The 14288-nt window shown below is 46.1% G+C and overlaps 1 protein-coding gene across 11 annotated transcripts in view; it reads right to left on the bottom strand.

Moving 5' to 3' along the window:
* Positions 1–14288, bottom strand: part of LOC117896271 — a 97245-nt gene that overhangs the window by 45107 nt on the left and 37850 nt on the right. For 2 of the 11 annotated variants that reach the window (XM_034804474.1, XM_034804464.1), the window contains exon 1: positions 11288–11829. The exons of 3 other annotated variants lie outside the window; for them this stretch is intronic. In XM_034804474.1, the coding sequence (XP_034660365.1) occupies positions 11288–11534 (247 nt within the window). In that variant the 5' untranslated portion in view covers positions 11535–11829. Of the gene's footprint in view, positions 1–11287; positions 11905–14288 lie in introns of those variants that run through there. 6 more of the 11 variants (XM_034804463.1, XM_034804468.1, XM_034804472.1 and 3 more) reach the window with 5 other exon arrangements.

Below are 14288 nucleotides of genomic sequence, written 5' to 3'. Positions count from 1 at the left end.
CGCTCATGTTGTTGTTCGTGTCATGCGATAGTCCTATATGTACCATGAAAATTCTACCAAAACTTTGTGCACATAAGTTTTACTCCATACAGTTTTGCTGTGTGTGTGTTTTCCTTTTTTTTTGTGGTGGCAATAGGTTTTACATATGTAGCTACAAGGCGGAGCAATAGAACTAGACGTACTTTTCGACCATGCCGCAAAAGTTTCCATACAATAATAATCACTTTGTGAAAGTTCTGCCTTGGCCAAAAACCATTGAAGTTAACGAATTTCATGTTCTGGTGACGCTACACGCACACACAAACACACACACACATAGAGGGAAGAGATAGGACAACCGTTCAAATCTGGTAAAAGCCAAACTGAGGGCCAAAAACTTGTCCCTTCTTCGCTGGTTATCTCATGCAACACAAATTGAGTGCTACTGCTGGGGACGGGATGGGACAGTGTGGGGCTGAGTGGTGGGTTATAGTGTGTGTGGGTGGGTGGCCCCACTAGCCAGGCCAATTAATATGTCGGCGTGATATTCGCATACGCAACGAAAATGCTGTCAAATGATGACATTTATTATGTCATAGAGAGCCATATCCAGACGGCTTCTCTGTGCTCTGGCATCTCGTGCCACACATAAATGGTCATATGAATGATTAAATCGCGCATTCTGTTGTACGAGTATATTTTCGCAAATGCTTAATAAATTACATTTTTTACTACGCCACACTTCTTCTTTTTGTTCTCTTTTTATTTTGCTTTTTTTACTTTTTTTGTTATGTTCTGCTCTGACTCAGTCACTTTAAAAATTTATGCATGAATTTGATGTGCAAATTCAAATTAAATTTCTGCTGGCGTTGTTGCGTGTCCTCGCACACACACACACTCACACAATCACATATGTACATATGTACATATTTTTTACAGCATGACTTTGCGACACACAGACACATGTGGAAAAGAAAGTCAGCTATATATTTCATGCCAGACGGAAATTCACAAAAGCAAGCAACAAAACACGACTCCAAAAGGGTTGCCACAGGAGAGGAGTCACAAAGGCAACAAGCAAGTAAGAGAAAAAGAGTCGAAGCGCTAGATACCTTGTAGCTCAGTTTCCACTCAAAAGGTGAATTAAATATACGATAAGATTACCATAGCAGAGGTGTAAAATGTAAAATGAATTTAATTTGCGTTCCTAACAGCATAATTTTAAGTGAAAGATTCATTTTTACATCAAAATATAAAGTGACTTTTTTCCATTGAAACTATAAAGCATCAACAAATGTCCGCCAGCATCTTTTAATAATTAAGAACTAGCTTTTTCGCCTCTTTATTCGTTTCAGGGTAAAAATATCTCCTTTACATTGCACAAAATACTTCTCAAAATCAAATAACCCTCGACCCAGGGTATAACAACACGTTGATGATGATGTGTAGTAGGGTAGGCCTACTGCAAAGGCAACACAAAAATCCTACACGCAATTTGTTGTTGTTTTTGACGTTTCATTTTGAACATTTTGCGTTTTTTGACCCTTTTTTTGACACACATACAAGCGTACATGCGAGCATGCTCATTACCCATACACACGCACAGGCACACATACGCTCAAAGCGCACTCAATCATAAATGAATGCACACACTCACGAACGGCGGGTGGCGGGGGGTAAGGCGCCGTGTGAGTGGCATCTGAGCGGACGGGTTAGCATTTGTAGCACTCGTACAAAAGGAAGTTGTTACTTTGGCTTCCGGTTTAGCTGAATTGTTATTATTTATGAGCGCTCACGTACCAGACATTCAATGCTACATTCAATTTCCATCAAAATAATTTCTACACCGCTTCCCTCCCCCTCTCTGACCATCTCTCCCGCTCCAACTCTTTTTCTGTGGATGGTCCATGACGAAAGCAGAATTGTGAGTTTGACTTGGGTCAACGGGGTAAAGGTCAACAGCAGGATATTTTCAAACTGCCGACTCATCATCATGGATGAGGAGGGCTCGAACGGGTAGGGATCATTAATCAATTAGGCCAGCTTCACTGAGTTGCAAATAATCGGAGGAGCTGTGTGCTCTGGCCCTGCCAGCCAGCCAGCCAGTAGCCAGCCTGCCTGCCAGCATTTCTAACTCTACCAAATGGCCAGCAACTTGATCTGGTCCAGGACTCTACCGTCCTTTGGCTGACTGCCCAAATGCAATTGGCTTCATGCAAAATGCAGGAGCTTAATTTGTTTGTCCTTGCCGGCCATTTGTTGGCTTTGCATTTCGTTCGGGCTTTTCCGGACTTGGAGTTCGAGTTTCGAGTTTCAGTTTCAGTTGCAGTTTTCAGCTGCCGCTCCTGCTGCTGCTGCTGCTGCTGACATTTATTAGCTTGTAAATATAATGCGGAAGCTTTTATGAAGCTTACCAGAAGATTTGGCCGACTTTGCAGCTGCATAATTGTCGAAACTGCAACAGAAAGTGCTTCAATTATTTATATATATTTACATATATATATTTATATTTCAATTTGGCCAATTGACAGCCGAACTGACAGACGGACAGACGGACAGAGGGACAGACGGAGTTGATGCTTAAATTGTTTTACTTGCATTGCCATTAATTTATGCATATTTATAATGTGGCCGCTTTTGATTCCCTGCCTGCCTGCCTGCCTGTCTGCACTTTTTATGCCGTTTTAATTAAATCATATAAATGTCAATAAATTCAGGCTAGGGCAGGGCAGCACTCAAAAGTACGCTTCAATTAACAGCGCGCACGAAAGTGACCGCAGAAATAATGAATTATGCATATTATACGTATTCACAATTGTTATTACAAAACGCTCCCGGCATCCAGAGTGTCATGCATGCATGCAAGTGGATCTAATTGTCCGCACAAAGACATCCCACAGATATAAATGAGCCCATGGTAGGAGTACGACGGGATGGTGGTGGTCACAAATTAGCATATTTACATGGATGTCAGTCGAAAAGCGACAGGCACAATGGATTAAGGCGATAATTGGAACAATTTCGGGACTAATTTCTATTTAATTGGAATTAATAGTAGGCATATTGTTCGAGGTGGAACGAGGCACCTCTTTCACTTCATTGAATAAATATATCTCACAATTCAACCAGAAGCTCAATATGCCTTCTCTTTCAATCAGAGCATATCAAGAATCGCCAGAAATTTCATTTGTAACTAGCCCAAAGCCAGCAGCAACAACAAAAGATGAATATTCACGAAGTCAAGCCATTTATATGTACCCGAAGACAGAGAGAGAGAGAGAGAGCGCTCCTGCATGGAATAGAAATAAATGCACGGTCCCACCTAGATTATTTTTGGCCTGTCAACAAAATGCATACAAAATGTGAAAATGCCAGGAGAATAACAGGAAAAACTACACTGCAGCAGCAGACACAAAAAAAATCACAACAAAATGTTTTTCAATCTACAAAGACACGCGACAGTCGAGTCGTCGCAGGTCGCCAAGAGAGCACCAGGGGTTGCCGCAACGTGCGCCGGCGAGGATGGAACAGGGAGCAGGGGAAAAACATTTGAAAAATGCAAAGCAGCTGCGGTGATTGTGCAGCAGCAGCTAAGCCAAACGGAAGGCAGCAGGCGAACAAGATGTCGACAAAAATCATCGACTGGCAGCGCGGAAATGGAGCCAGAAATGGGAAAAAATGAAGCAATCGGAGTGGTAAGAGGAGTAACACGTCTAAGCGTATACCGGAGAAGAAAAATTCAAAGAATATGAACTCGTTGAGTGGCGTGGATAGCTCCGAGTTGGGTAACTCTGGCAATAGGAGCTCTGAGCAGAGCAATTTGGAGAATGGCAACACGTAGAAGGGTAACTGGGAGTCGGAGACGGTGATTTAACATTGCCCATCAGCCATCCAGCGAAGTGTTTAGTGAAAGTGTTTGCCTAGCCGCGAGGTGCGGACGGAAGGGGAAGCGAGCATGCACCTGGCCAAAGACTGTCGACGGTTCGTTAGAGTCTGCCTCCATGAGTAGCAACAACACTAACAAGAACTGCTACAATAGCAACCCCAACAATGGAAAAGCGCGTAAGTGTTGGCTGTTCGCTGCTTAAACGCATTGTGCTCCTCTTTGGGTGTGGATGTGGCAGCGGCTGCGGGTGGGTGCTGGGCTGTTGTTGCTGCTTTTGTCATTACACTCCATGCAGTCTGCATACACGAGAGCTTGCACTGGCAAGGAGCATAACCCACACGGAGACAGATCGCACACGGAGACACACACTCATACCCTCTCGGGCATACCGCCGTTGCTTATATAAACTTGGAGCGCACGAAACACTTCCGCAGGCGAAAAGCTTTCCGCTTCCGGTGCGCTGCTGTTGCTGCTGTTGCTTCTGTTGTTGCTGCTGCCGTGCTTCCCCTTTGCCTTGCCACTGCTGCAACTTTAAATATTAACAGTTAAGTAGCGTGTATCGCGAGTGTGTGTGTGTGAGTGTGGGTGCGCTGACTCGATTTTTCTTCCCCTTATCGTCACCGCCATCGACTGCGTGCAACTCAAGCGAACTCGATTCGACGCGACTCGACCCCTGCCTATCCAGGTAACCGCACCCCAAGCTCCGCCCCGCTCCTGTCAAAGTGTCATTTAGATCGTAATGGTTTGATACGGGACCCGCGCTCAAACACATTACAAGGAGGCAGGGGGCAACATCGATATTCGGCCTCGTGTAAGCCACTTACGGGGCTGATTGCCATTGCCCACCATTTGTTGTTGCCTTGTTTCGGATCGACATCGACATCGACTCTTTTCCAATTTATTTATGAGCAGTTGCTCCAACTGCAGCCTGCTCAAGTGCCTGGCAATTAATTGAAATCAATAAAGTTACATTCTGCCATGTAATACGCATCCGCCGTAGTTCCCATAATGAATCAGCAATTATTGTTGCCCACACACATACCTGAAACGAAACAGAAGCAGAAACCAACACACAAATTAGGAAAATTGCATTGGATCAGGCCATAATTTGCTTATGCTTAGGCATTTCCCCTTCCACATAAACATTCATAAAATTCACATGAGGAATAAATACAAAAAAAGTGCCAAGGGAAGCACATTTTTTGGTGGTTTTTAATTTTATGCCCCGCGACTTGCGACCTGTGGGAACGGGACTCGCATAAGCGCCTCCCGAAACGCCATCAAAAGTGACTTTCTAATTAGTTTGGTTTGTCAAGCGAGGCGGGAAAGACATCTTCTGCTTCAGGTCTCACTTCTTCGTCCGGTCCTTCTCCCGCTTTCCCACTTCCTTCAGCTGCCTTTGCCACAATCGACATCAGTCGCACTTGACTCAATTTGTGGCAAAGGGAAAGGGAATGGGAATGGGGCCAACCAAAGGGGAAGCTGCAACCACTTCGACGGTATCAAAACTCATATCTGCTTGGAATTCCGAGAATGTTTCGCAGCAGCCCACTGAGCAGACGGAGCAGTGCGGGTATCCGACACGACAAACGTATGAAAGCAGAAAAATGTATGGCCATAAAATATATGCTACAATGCTCGGTCGCCTTATGAAAGAAATTATAAAGGCAACGCGAGCTCAAGAATCTTTCGTGGGTTCCATGTGTGTGTGTTTGGATGTGTTTTTTGGGTGGGTTTGGGTGTGTGTGGGTGTGGGGCTGGTGGCTTTTGCCACAATTTCCGCAATTAAATAAAAACGCAAACTTAAGCCGCTGGCAGTGGGTGAGTGTCGCTTTGGTTTTGCCTGAAATATTTGCATATACTCGTGTGAGTATGTCCCGGCGCCCGGTGCCTGCCTTCCAGCCAACATGGTGATGAAGTGGCCTACCCACTCATCATCCGGAGAGGGGCACAGGCTGAGGCACGCAACGCGTTAATGTATTTTGATTTCACCTAACATTCAAAGCTGATGGTGGTTCTGCCACTGGTGGTAGGTGGGGCATGTGGTGGGGCTGTCGCTGGCACTGATGGCGGTTGTGTGAGTTCATTTTTAATTTCACAGACATGCAAAGACTGGCAAAGACACACGCGTGTTAATATTTCCACCATTTGCCTGATTTTACTGGTGTACATATGTACGCATATGTATTTATGTATGTCTTTTCGTTGTACGCTTTCATTTGAACTTAACTTTCTGCCGTTTGTTTTGAGCTAAACAAAAAAGGAAGCAAGACAGAAGAAGAAACCACCAGCAGGCAGGCAGCCAGGCAGGAAGCGAGTCTCTTTTCGTTTTGTGTCTCGTGCAAATCAAATAAAAGTAAAACTTTGCTCATTTGTAGGCCGATGAATTTTGCGGTGCGTATGTACACATAGCTCTCTCTCTCTTTCTGTCTCTGTATATTTATCTGTGCATCTTTGAAGTTGTCGAGTTGGAAGAGTTACAAATTACGAGTATTTGCCATAAAAATATCAACACATGACTCGCGACAGCAGACAGCCGAGCGAGCGAGCGAGCGGCTAAAAATATGCTTTTAATTTTATATGCATAACAAATTTATGTAAAGTACTCGGCCGCGTTGCCAGGTGTCCCCTGTACCTGTACCTGTACCTGTGTCTCTGTGTGTGTGGGTGTTTGTCTGCCGACCGACCGGCACATGAAATTGTACAAAGATGCTTACTAGGTCGTTGATATGCCTTCAACTCAGGCCTCGCCTCGGTCTCCGCCATTATATTAAAATGGAGACTACGTGCGGGTTAAATGTGTGGCATTCAGACAGACGCTGCGGCAACAGAGGAGTCTAGTAGATATATGAAAAGTGAATTTTGATAGATGATGAGTGTAGGGTAGGTATCCTCGGGGTTCTATTTCAAAATACTGCTGGCGGCAAAATGTGATTTATTCTGCCAGCTGTGTCGGCGGATTTTGTAGCATATTAAAGGTTCATTAATGAAATGCCAAAAAGCTGAAAGAATGAAGAACTGCCATGTCTATTTATGAATATGAATGTTGTAAATGGCCCAATTAAACATGGGGCCAATATAGGCCACAGTACTAGCTCATCCGTGGTAAGATTCTTGCCTCTCCTTCTGCCACAAAAGGGTTATCCCTCAAAAATTGATGCTAAGCTGCGAGGCTTAGAGCATGATCCGGATCCCACATTCACACAGCACAGACAAAACGCAGAGAGAAGCTCTTAATAGATGTGGCACAGTGCATGAGGGGAAATCAGGAGAGTAAATCCCAGCTTGAGCCCGAGCTGTAACTGGAACTGAAGCTGAAGCTGACAGAGTCTTATTCGAGTACGAGTGCGAGTGTGTGCTGTATGTGTTTAACCCCAAAAAAGCACTTAATTAGCAGCCTTGACTTTCAGCCCAACCCAACCCATGTTTGGAGGTGGCTTTAAAGGGCAGACGACACTGTGCCCCAACAGGGGACGGTGGAGGGAAGGGTGTGTCTGCTGGAGTGGCTCGAACAAACTGCAGAGGCAGCATATTTTTGCTCTTTGCTTTGCTGGAATTCTGTGCAAATAAACACACAATTTTAATTTACTTTTTGCTGGCTTTCCCCAGTCCTCTGCCCTTGGAGCTGCTTCAGCGGGGAGCATTTTTTCTCATTTGAAGTGAAATCGAGACAGGTCGAGACCAGGGCCAGAACAACCTTTGCCATCGCTCTGAGGTCGTAGTCGTCGTCGGCGTCGTCGGCGTCGTCGACGCCTCTGCTGCTACTTTTTGTCTTGTGCTGAATTTTTAATTTGCCTGGCAAACAGTGCGCTGAAGAAAGCCAGGGAGCCCGAGAGAGAGCGTGAGTGAGTGAGTGCTGCTGCTACCTTTCGCTGATTTGATGAAGGTCGTATTCAGGCAGCAGCCAGGGCACCACCACCATCACCATCAGCATCAACATCAGCAGCATCTCAAGTCTCGAGTCTGCACCAGGAAGGAAGGTTAAGTGCAGAAAGCTGCTTCTTGGGGTTTCTTTATATCTTTTTGTTGGTCGAGTGTGCTACAAATTGAAATATTTTTGCCTGCTTGTCCCTGCTGCTATACCCTGTAGTCGTATGCCAGGCAGAAGGGGTTTAAATGCAGTCTGGATTTACCCACAAAAACTGAATCTGTATGATATATGCTGGCCATATCCCATAAAAAGATAAAATGCCAACAAAAAAGAGCTCCCTCTGAGTAGCGGACATTCTTTGGTCCAAACACTACAAAATTCCGCCCTTGGCTGGCTGTTGCTGTTGTTGTTGTTGTTTCTCCATCATCTTGTGTGTTGCATTTTATTGTGGCATGCTCTCTGTGGCAGCTGGCTGACACGCATACATAATAATTTGCATTACTTATGTGGGAGTGTGTGCTGAATTTAATTACAATTTTAACTGCTGTAAATGCACAATGCACCAGGGAAGGCAGGGACTATTGATAATGCCGGCTGCTCGTGGCCAACGGCACGTATACGCAATAACATTAAATTGGCATTGGCGGCACTCTAAAAATATGGCCACACTCAATGCAACAGCAGCAACAGAAGGAGCAGCAGCAGTAGCAGCTGAGAATGAAGCACAGACTCGAACTGTTACTGAAACTGAAACAGAAACATAAGCGGGGTATGGGACCGTGGTAGAAGCCGTTGCAGCGGGAAAAGAAGAACTACTGGCTGACCCAGTTTGACTTTGGCTTCATAACTAATTCACGCACACACATACGGTGCCCACTCACCCTCCCGCTCCCGTGCAGCATGTCCAGTACATAAAACATTGTGTTACATGGACCTTCAGGCACCTGGGCGCGTTGTGTGCACGGCACACGGCGTGCGGCATGCTTCATGCGGCGTACGGCTTCGAATTGGGTCGGAATGGGTCGAGCATCGCATCGGGTCGGGTCGGTTCGAGAGTCGGCGCTCGACTCGACTCGGGGTGTTGCAATATAATTAAGGTGGAATAACTTACGAGTGTTTGTGTGTGGAGTGACGTGTCTGTTGCGTTTAAAATTGATGCGATTTAAGCGTAAGCGTGTTAGCCAGGAGATCCTCTTTAAGGCTTTAAGATGAAAGCACTCGGACTGTGGGCCACTGGGCCAAGTGCTCCCAGCCAAATATTAAATATGAAATTCCCCTTTACAACTGACCAATTTATTTATCTCTTCTTTTGCATACATATGCCAGGGATAAGGAGCGCAAGCAATCGAAGGAATAACGAAAATTTAATGCTGATTAAAATCTTATGTCATGGCTCAGTCCAACGACAGGAGAGACATACAAGCGGACAGACGGACAGACAGAAAGATTCGACAACTCAAGGAGGCACATCCGTCGTGGAGGAGGACATCGTCATCCTCGATGGCCACTAAAGGAAATTTCCCATTCAAATGCGAATTCGAACAACTTGTGTACATTCGTGCAAACTCAATCTAAAAGCTATATACATAAACTGCAAGATGTTCTCCAAGCTCCACACGTTTGTCTGTGTCCGGGTCTGTGTCCGGGTGCTCATGTCGCAGGACGAGAGGACCATACACTGGGCCAAGCATATGTCCATGTAACATTGTTAGGCGAAAAAGGGGGAAAAAAGAGGCAAGCAGCTTACTTAGAACGGAAATTTTTATGTCCCTCAACGTCAAACTCATTGCAGCATGGACTATGTCCTTTTTTTCAGTTGGTCTTTCCCTTTTCTTTTTTTGTGCTGTTTGGTTAGATCCTTTCACCGTTCGTCTTTCGCTTTCTTAACGTCCAATCGATTCTGTAGTGCTCTCTCGACCTGCGTTTCACTCAAAGCGTCTGGCATATTGAGAGCATCGTTTAATGACTAATTTGCCCTGTCTGTCCGGGCCCAGTCAGCCAGTCAATCACGCTTGTTGCATAATCCACTTGCTTTTAAAGCATTTTGCATTTGTGATGCACAATTTACCATTATTATACGAGTACGAGTGCCCCTTCCGCCCTTCCAGTCCCAATCCCAGCTCCATTGAAGTGGAGAGCCAGGTGGAACGAGTCGAACCCAATCGATATTGGTGATTATTTAATAAACTCAATTACGAGCCACGGCCCACTGGCTATTCCGCTACCTTAACCAGCCATTGCGTATATTGATTCCATTCCTCCCGCCTCATTTTAGCGTACTTCTGGGGTTAATGCACTCGAACCAATTTTTTTCTGCGAACCAATTGAACGTCCGTCAGAGTTATTTCAGTTATCAAGGCGGAAGCGGATGCAAACCCTTCAACTTTTCCTCTGACATTTGTAATTTGTTGCTAATTTGACATCTACAAACTATTTTTTTTTTTTTATACCAGAATTTGGTTGCCCAAAAAACTTTTCCGCGCTCCCGGACTGGACAAACTTTTTTACAGCTGCACCGACGGCAGTCGGCCAGCCATCGGCTATCAGCATGAGCAAAAAATTGCAATTAAATGGTCTGCAATGGTTTTTGGCCACGAGCCAAGGGCCTACGGGTATTGGCGAATTATTTATACATATGTATGTGCATATCCTATTTTTATGCATTTCAATAAAATGTCAATTCCATTCTGCCTTTGACAGTTGCTAGCTCTTTTTTCGTGGGCGTGGCAGAGCACTGTTTTCTTGGAATTTCATCGAATGGAAGTGCGTCAAGTGCACATGCAAATCTATGCCTGAACACACACGTGTGCTACAAGGGCACAAAGAGTGCAGCAGACAAGCAAAATGCCTTACACAGGGTATAATAGTTCAGATGTATGCGACGCTTGTGAAGACGCAATTTGGTATTAATTTTCTATCAAACTAACCAAAAACTGCTCGCTGCAAGGATAAGTAAAACTCCCTTTCTTGCTGCTGTTTGTTTCTGGTGGCTGCTGCTGTTTAGGACACGTAGCAACGCTCAGTAAACATTTAATACGAGGGGTGGCACCCCACCAGAAACTGAGACGCACACACATGCAGACGGCCCCCTTGCTCTCCGCTTGCCTGTCTGTCTGTCTGTGGCACAGTTACCCCCTACCGATGCAGCTCAATAAAATGCGAAACAAAACCTCAATCCAAAGTGAATATAAATTGTTTTACAGCTGACGTTTGCTTTGAATTTCAAATTTTTTTGCCACACGTCGCCAGACGCCCGCCGGCCGAAGCCCAAGCCCAACCCCGACCCGACTCGACCCCCCGTTGCACTGTTGCAGCTGCCTCGAAAGGTCATTGTGTTAATTGGAGCGTAAGTTCTGATATCTTTCACTATCTATGTCTATTAACAGCCCTCTGGGTGCTCTTTTCTATTAATGTCCAGTGAGGCGTTAAATATCGTTTGGCAATTAGACGTCGGGGCAGCCAGCCACTCGAGGGCAGCCATTTTTAGTGGCACTATGAATAGCACTATGAATAGGTGCCCGTGTCCAGTCCGTTCGCTTTGTAGTACTTACCCGATCGTCCGATGGCCAGATCCGACTCCAAGGCCGTTGTGGCCGATGACAGGGATTTGTCGGTGGGCAGCGCTGCCGGCGGCATGGGCAGTGGACCCACTGTGGACGTGGTGGTCAGGTCGCAGCACTCCCGCTCGGGGAACTCGCTGCAGCGTGCCAGATGCAGGGCGCCCCCGAAGAGCGTCACCCACACGCTGAGCCAGCAGCAGGAGAGGATTTTCAGGTTCTTGATGCGAAAGCGGGTCATGTTGTGGCTGTTGTGTCTACCTCCTTCTCCTCCCTCCGCTCAGCTTGCTGATGTTTCTGGTGGATTTCCTTCTGCTGACTATTTTCGATTCTGTTTTTGCCTATTTGAAGCGCTGTCGCTGGCTCGAATTAGCCTTTTAAACACTCTGTTTTTCGCGTCGTTTTTGGTTACAGTTTTTGCGAGATGCGCGGATTTGAGGCAGCATCGAGACTACCATCGAGACTTGCCACTGCTACGATGATTTCCGGTTTGTTTCGACATTTCCTCTTGTGTATTTGTGGCTTGTATTTGTTTATATTTTACTTTATGCGCACTAAAATAAATTCAGGAATTTAAAACCAACCGGATAGACACACACTTTATCCGGGTTGACTTTAAATGTAAGAATCTGTTTGCCTTGGCCAACCGGAGGAAAACTGGGCAACTGGAAACTGTTGAAGTGGGTGCAAGGGCAAATATTGACAACCAGAGAGCCACAAAGGAGGCGGGACGGGGTAGGCAGTTGAGTCGAGAGTCGGCAGTCAAACTATGAACAGCATTTACAATTACTTTCGACAAAAATGTACGAGTACTCGTATATAGACAACAATAGACATAATGCAGCAATAACGACAAATACAGGCAACCGCCAAACGAAGGGAACGAGACAGGCAGCGAAAGAGACAGAAAGAAAGAGCCCCCCGAAGGCTGAGGGACAGAAGCAGCAGCAGCAGCAGCAGCGGCGGATCCGCCCACTGCAAACACTGAATAACATAAAAACTTTTTCATTTACAATTTGCTCGGTGGGTCTACGGCCAACAAGGAAGGAGACCAACAACAAACCCACAACAACAGCAACAACAATAGCTACAACCGAGTAACAAGAAAATGTGGAAAAGTTTTGGGTAAATGCGAAAAGTTGTTGCTGGCTGCTGTCGCAAGTGCTGCGGTTTTTGCGCCGCCGAGTCGCTGCGGCCGCTATCTAAATCCGGATTGTCGCTGGCGTTTGCGCAAAATGCAAAATGTAAACTGCAAAATGCAAGTATCTCTCTCTGTCTCTCTGGCTGCTCAAATTAATTCACTTTGCTACTTTAGCCAAGCTTTTATCGAGCAAATCGCACTGAAATGTTTGCCAAATCAATAGAAATATAATTTGCTGCGATTTGGCTCAAAGGAAAAGGCAAACACTCAAGTGTGCTGCCAGAGAGAAGTGGCAAGAGAGGACTGCAACTGGCTCTGGGACTAGCAAACACTCCTGTGCACAATCATGTAAACATTCTGAGGCGACAGTCGACCGACGACCGACGATAGTCGACAGGCAAATGCAACACGCATCTTTTGGGCGGCGGCAAGCGACGCGAAGCCCGGGGCCTGCGAATAAACTCCGGGCAAAATTATTACCAAACAGCGGCAGGAAGGGGACGGAGACATGTTGCACAGCACAGTCAATCACTGGAGGAGCAAAGGGAATGGATGCGAAGCAGTTGCGAGGACGAAGGCCGAGGCGACGAAAGTTGCCAGTCAACGGAGCGAAATGCAGGCAAACACAGACGACAGGCGACAGACGACAAACGCTGGGCGCCAGGCGCCAAGGCGTTCTCTGCATTTCCCTTGTTGTTTCTGCTTGAAATGATTTTTTGCGCCATGCCCGCAGTTGCCCCAGTCCGTGCCCCTGGCCCTGCCACTTCCACCATTTTTTTGCCCTAGCGAAATATAACGAGAAGATGCAATGAATTTTTTTATACATTTTGTTTCCATGTTGCTCCCCTTGCAACGCGTTGGTCGCCGCCGTTTGAGATATCTTCGCCGTCGTAGCCGTCGCCCGCCATCTCCGTCGTCATGGCTGTCGTTCGCTTTTGAGCCAAAGTGTTGCCATAACGAGCGTAAAATGGCGGCAAAAAGACGACGCGCAGAGACAACATGAGGCTCGGAAGCAACGGCTTCCAATCTAAAAACAAACAGCAGGCCCAGCCCAGCCCAGCCGGCAGCATTCCCTCTTTTGTGAGCGAGTGTGTGAAAAAATAACGAAGCGAAAATTGAAACTAAAATAAAGCCATGTTTACCTCACAAATTGTTACCTTTGCCGCTACCTCCGACCCCAGACTCCGACCCCAGACCCGGACTCTAGTTCCCAGTCTCCGTCTCAAAGTTTATTTATTTAAAGTTTCAACTTTTTGCATAAGTTATCGTTACGGTTGAGGTCTTTGCCAAGTCCTGGCTGGCGGCGGCAGCTGGTAACCATTTGGAGCATGTGTAGCATCCAGCAATTTGGATGGTAATGTGTAATAAATAAAGCAAATTAAAGAACATAGACTCGACCACACGCAGAGGTCAATTTTCGAGCCAGAACATACCTACACCACACCAGGAGCTGTACTGGAGCGGTCACAGTCCTGTGCAGCTGTGCAAATATGTGTGTCAATGGCCCTGGGTTTCGGGGGCAGTCAGCGTGAGCCAGCTTAACATTTAAATATCCTTTTACCCTTGGCTAGCAGTGGCAGTGCATATACTCGAGCTTTACTCTGTCTGACCAAACAAGCCAATAAATGTACCACAAATTTGTATGTCAACCAGTGAGGCACTGCATTGACACACTTGGCCGGGCTCCGGTTTGGAAAATAGAGAATGCCACATGCCTTTCACATGCCAAGCCGAAAATTCGATTTAAATTGGAATTCTTTGGGTCTTAAGTCCATCTTTTGGACACTGACTCTGATACTGAGACTGAGTGAGAAAGAGAGAGACGTGCAACACTTTGAGAGGAATGCCAAGTAT

Source organism: Drosophila subobscura, chromosome O (genome assembly GCF_008121235.1).
Source record: "Drosophila subobscura isolate 14011-0131.10 chromosome O, UCBerk_Dsub_1.0, whole genome shotgun sequence".
Lineage (NCBI taxonomy): Eukaryota > Metazoa > Arthropoda > Insecta > Diptera > Drosophilidae > Drosophila > Drosophila subobscura.
This window is presented reverse-complemented; position numbering and strand designations above follow the sequence as displayed.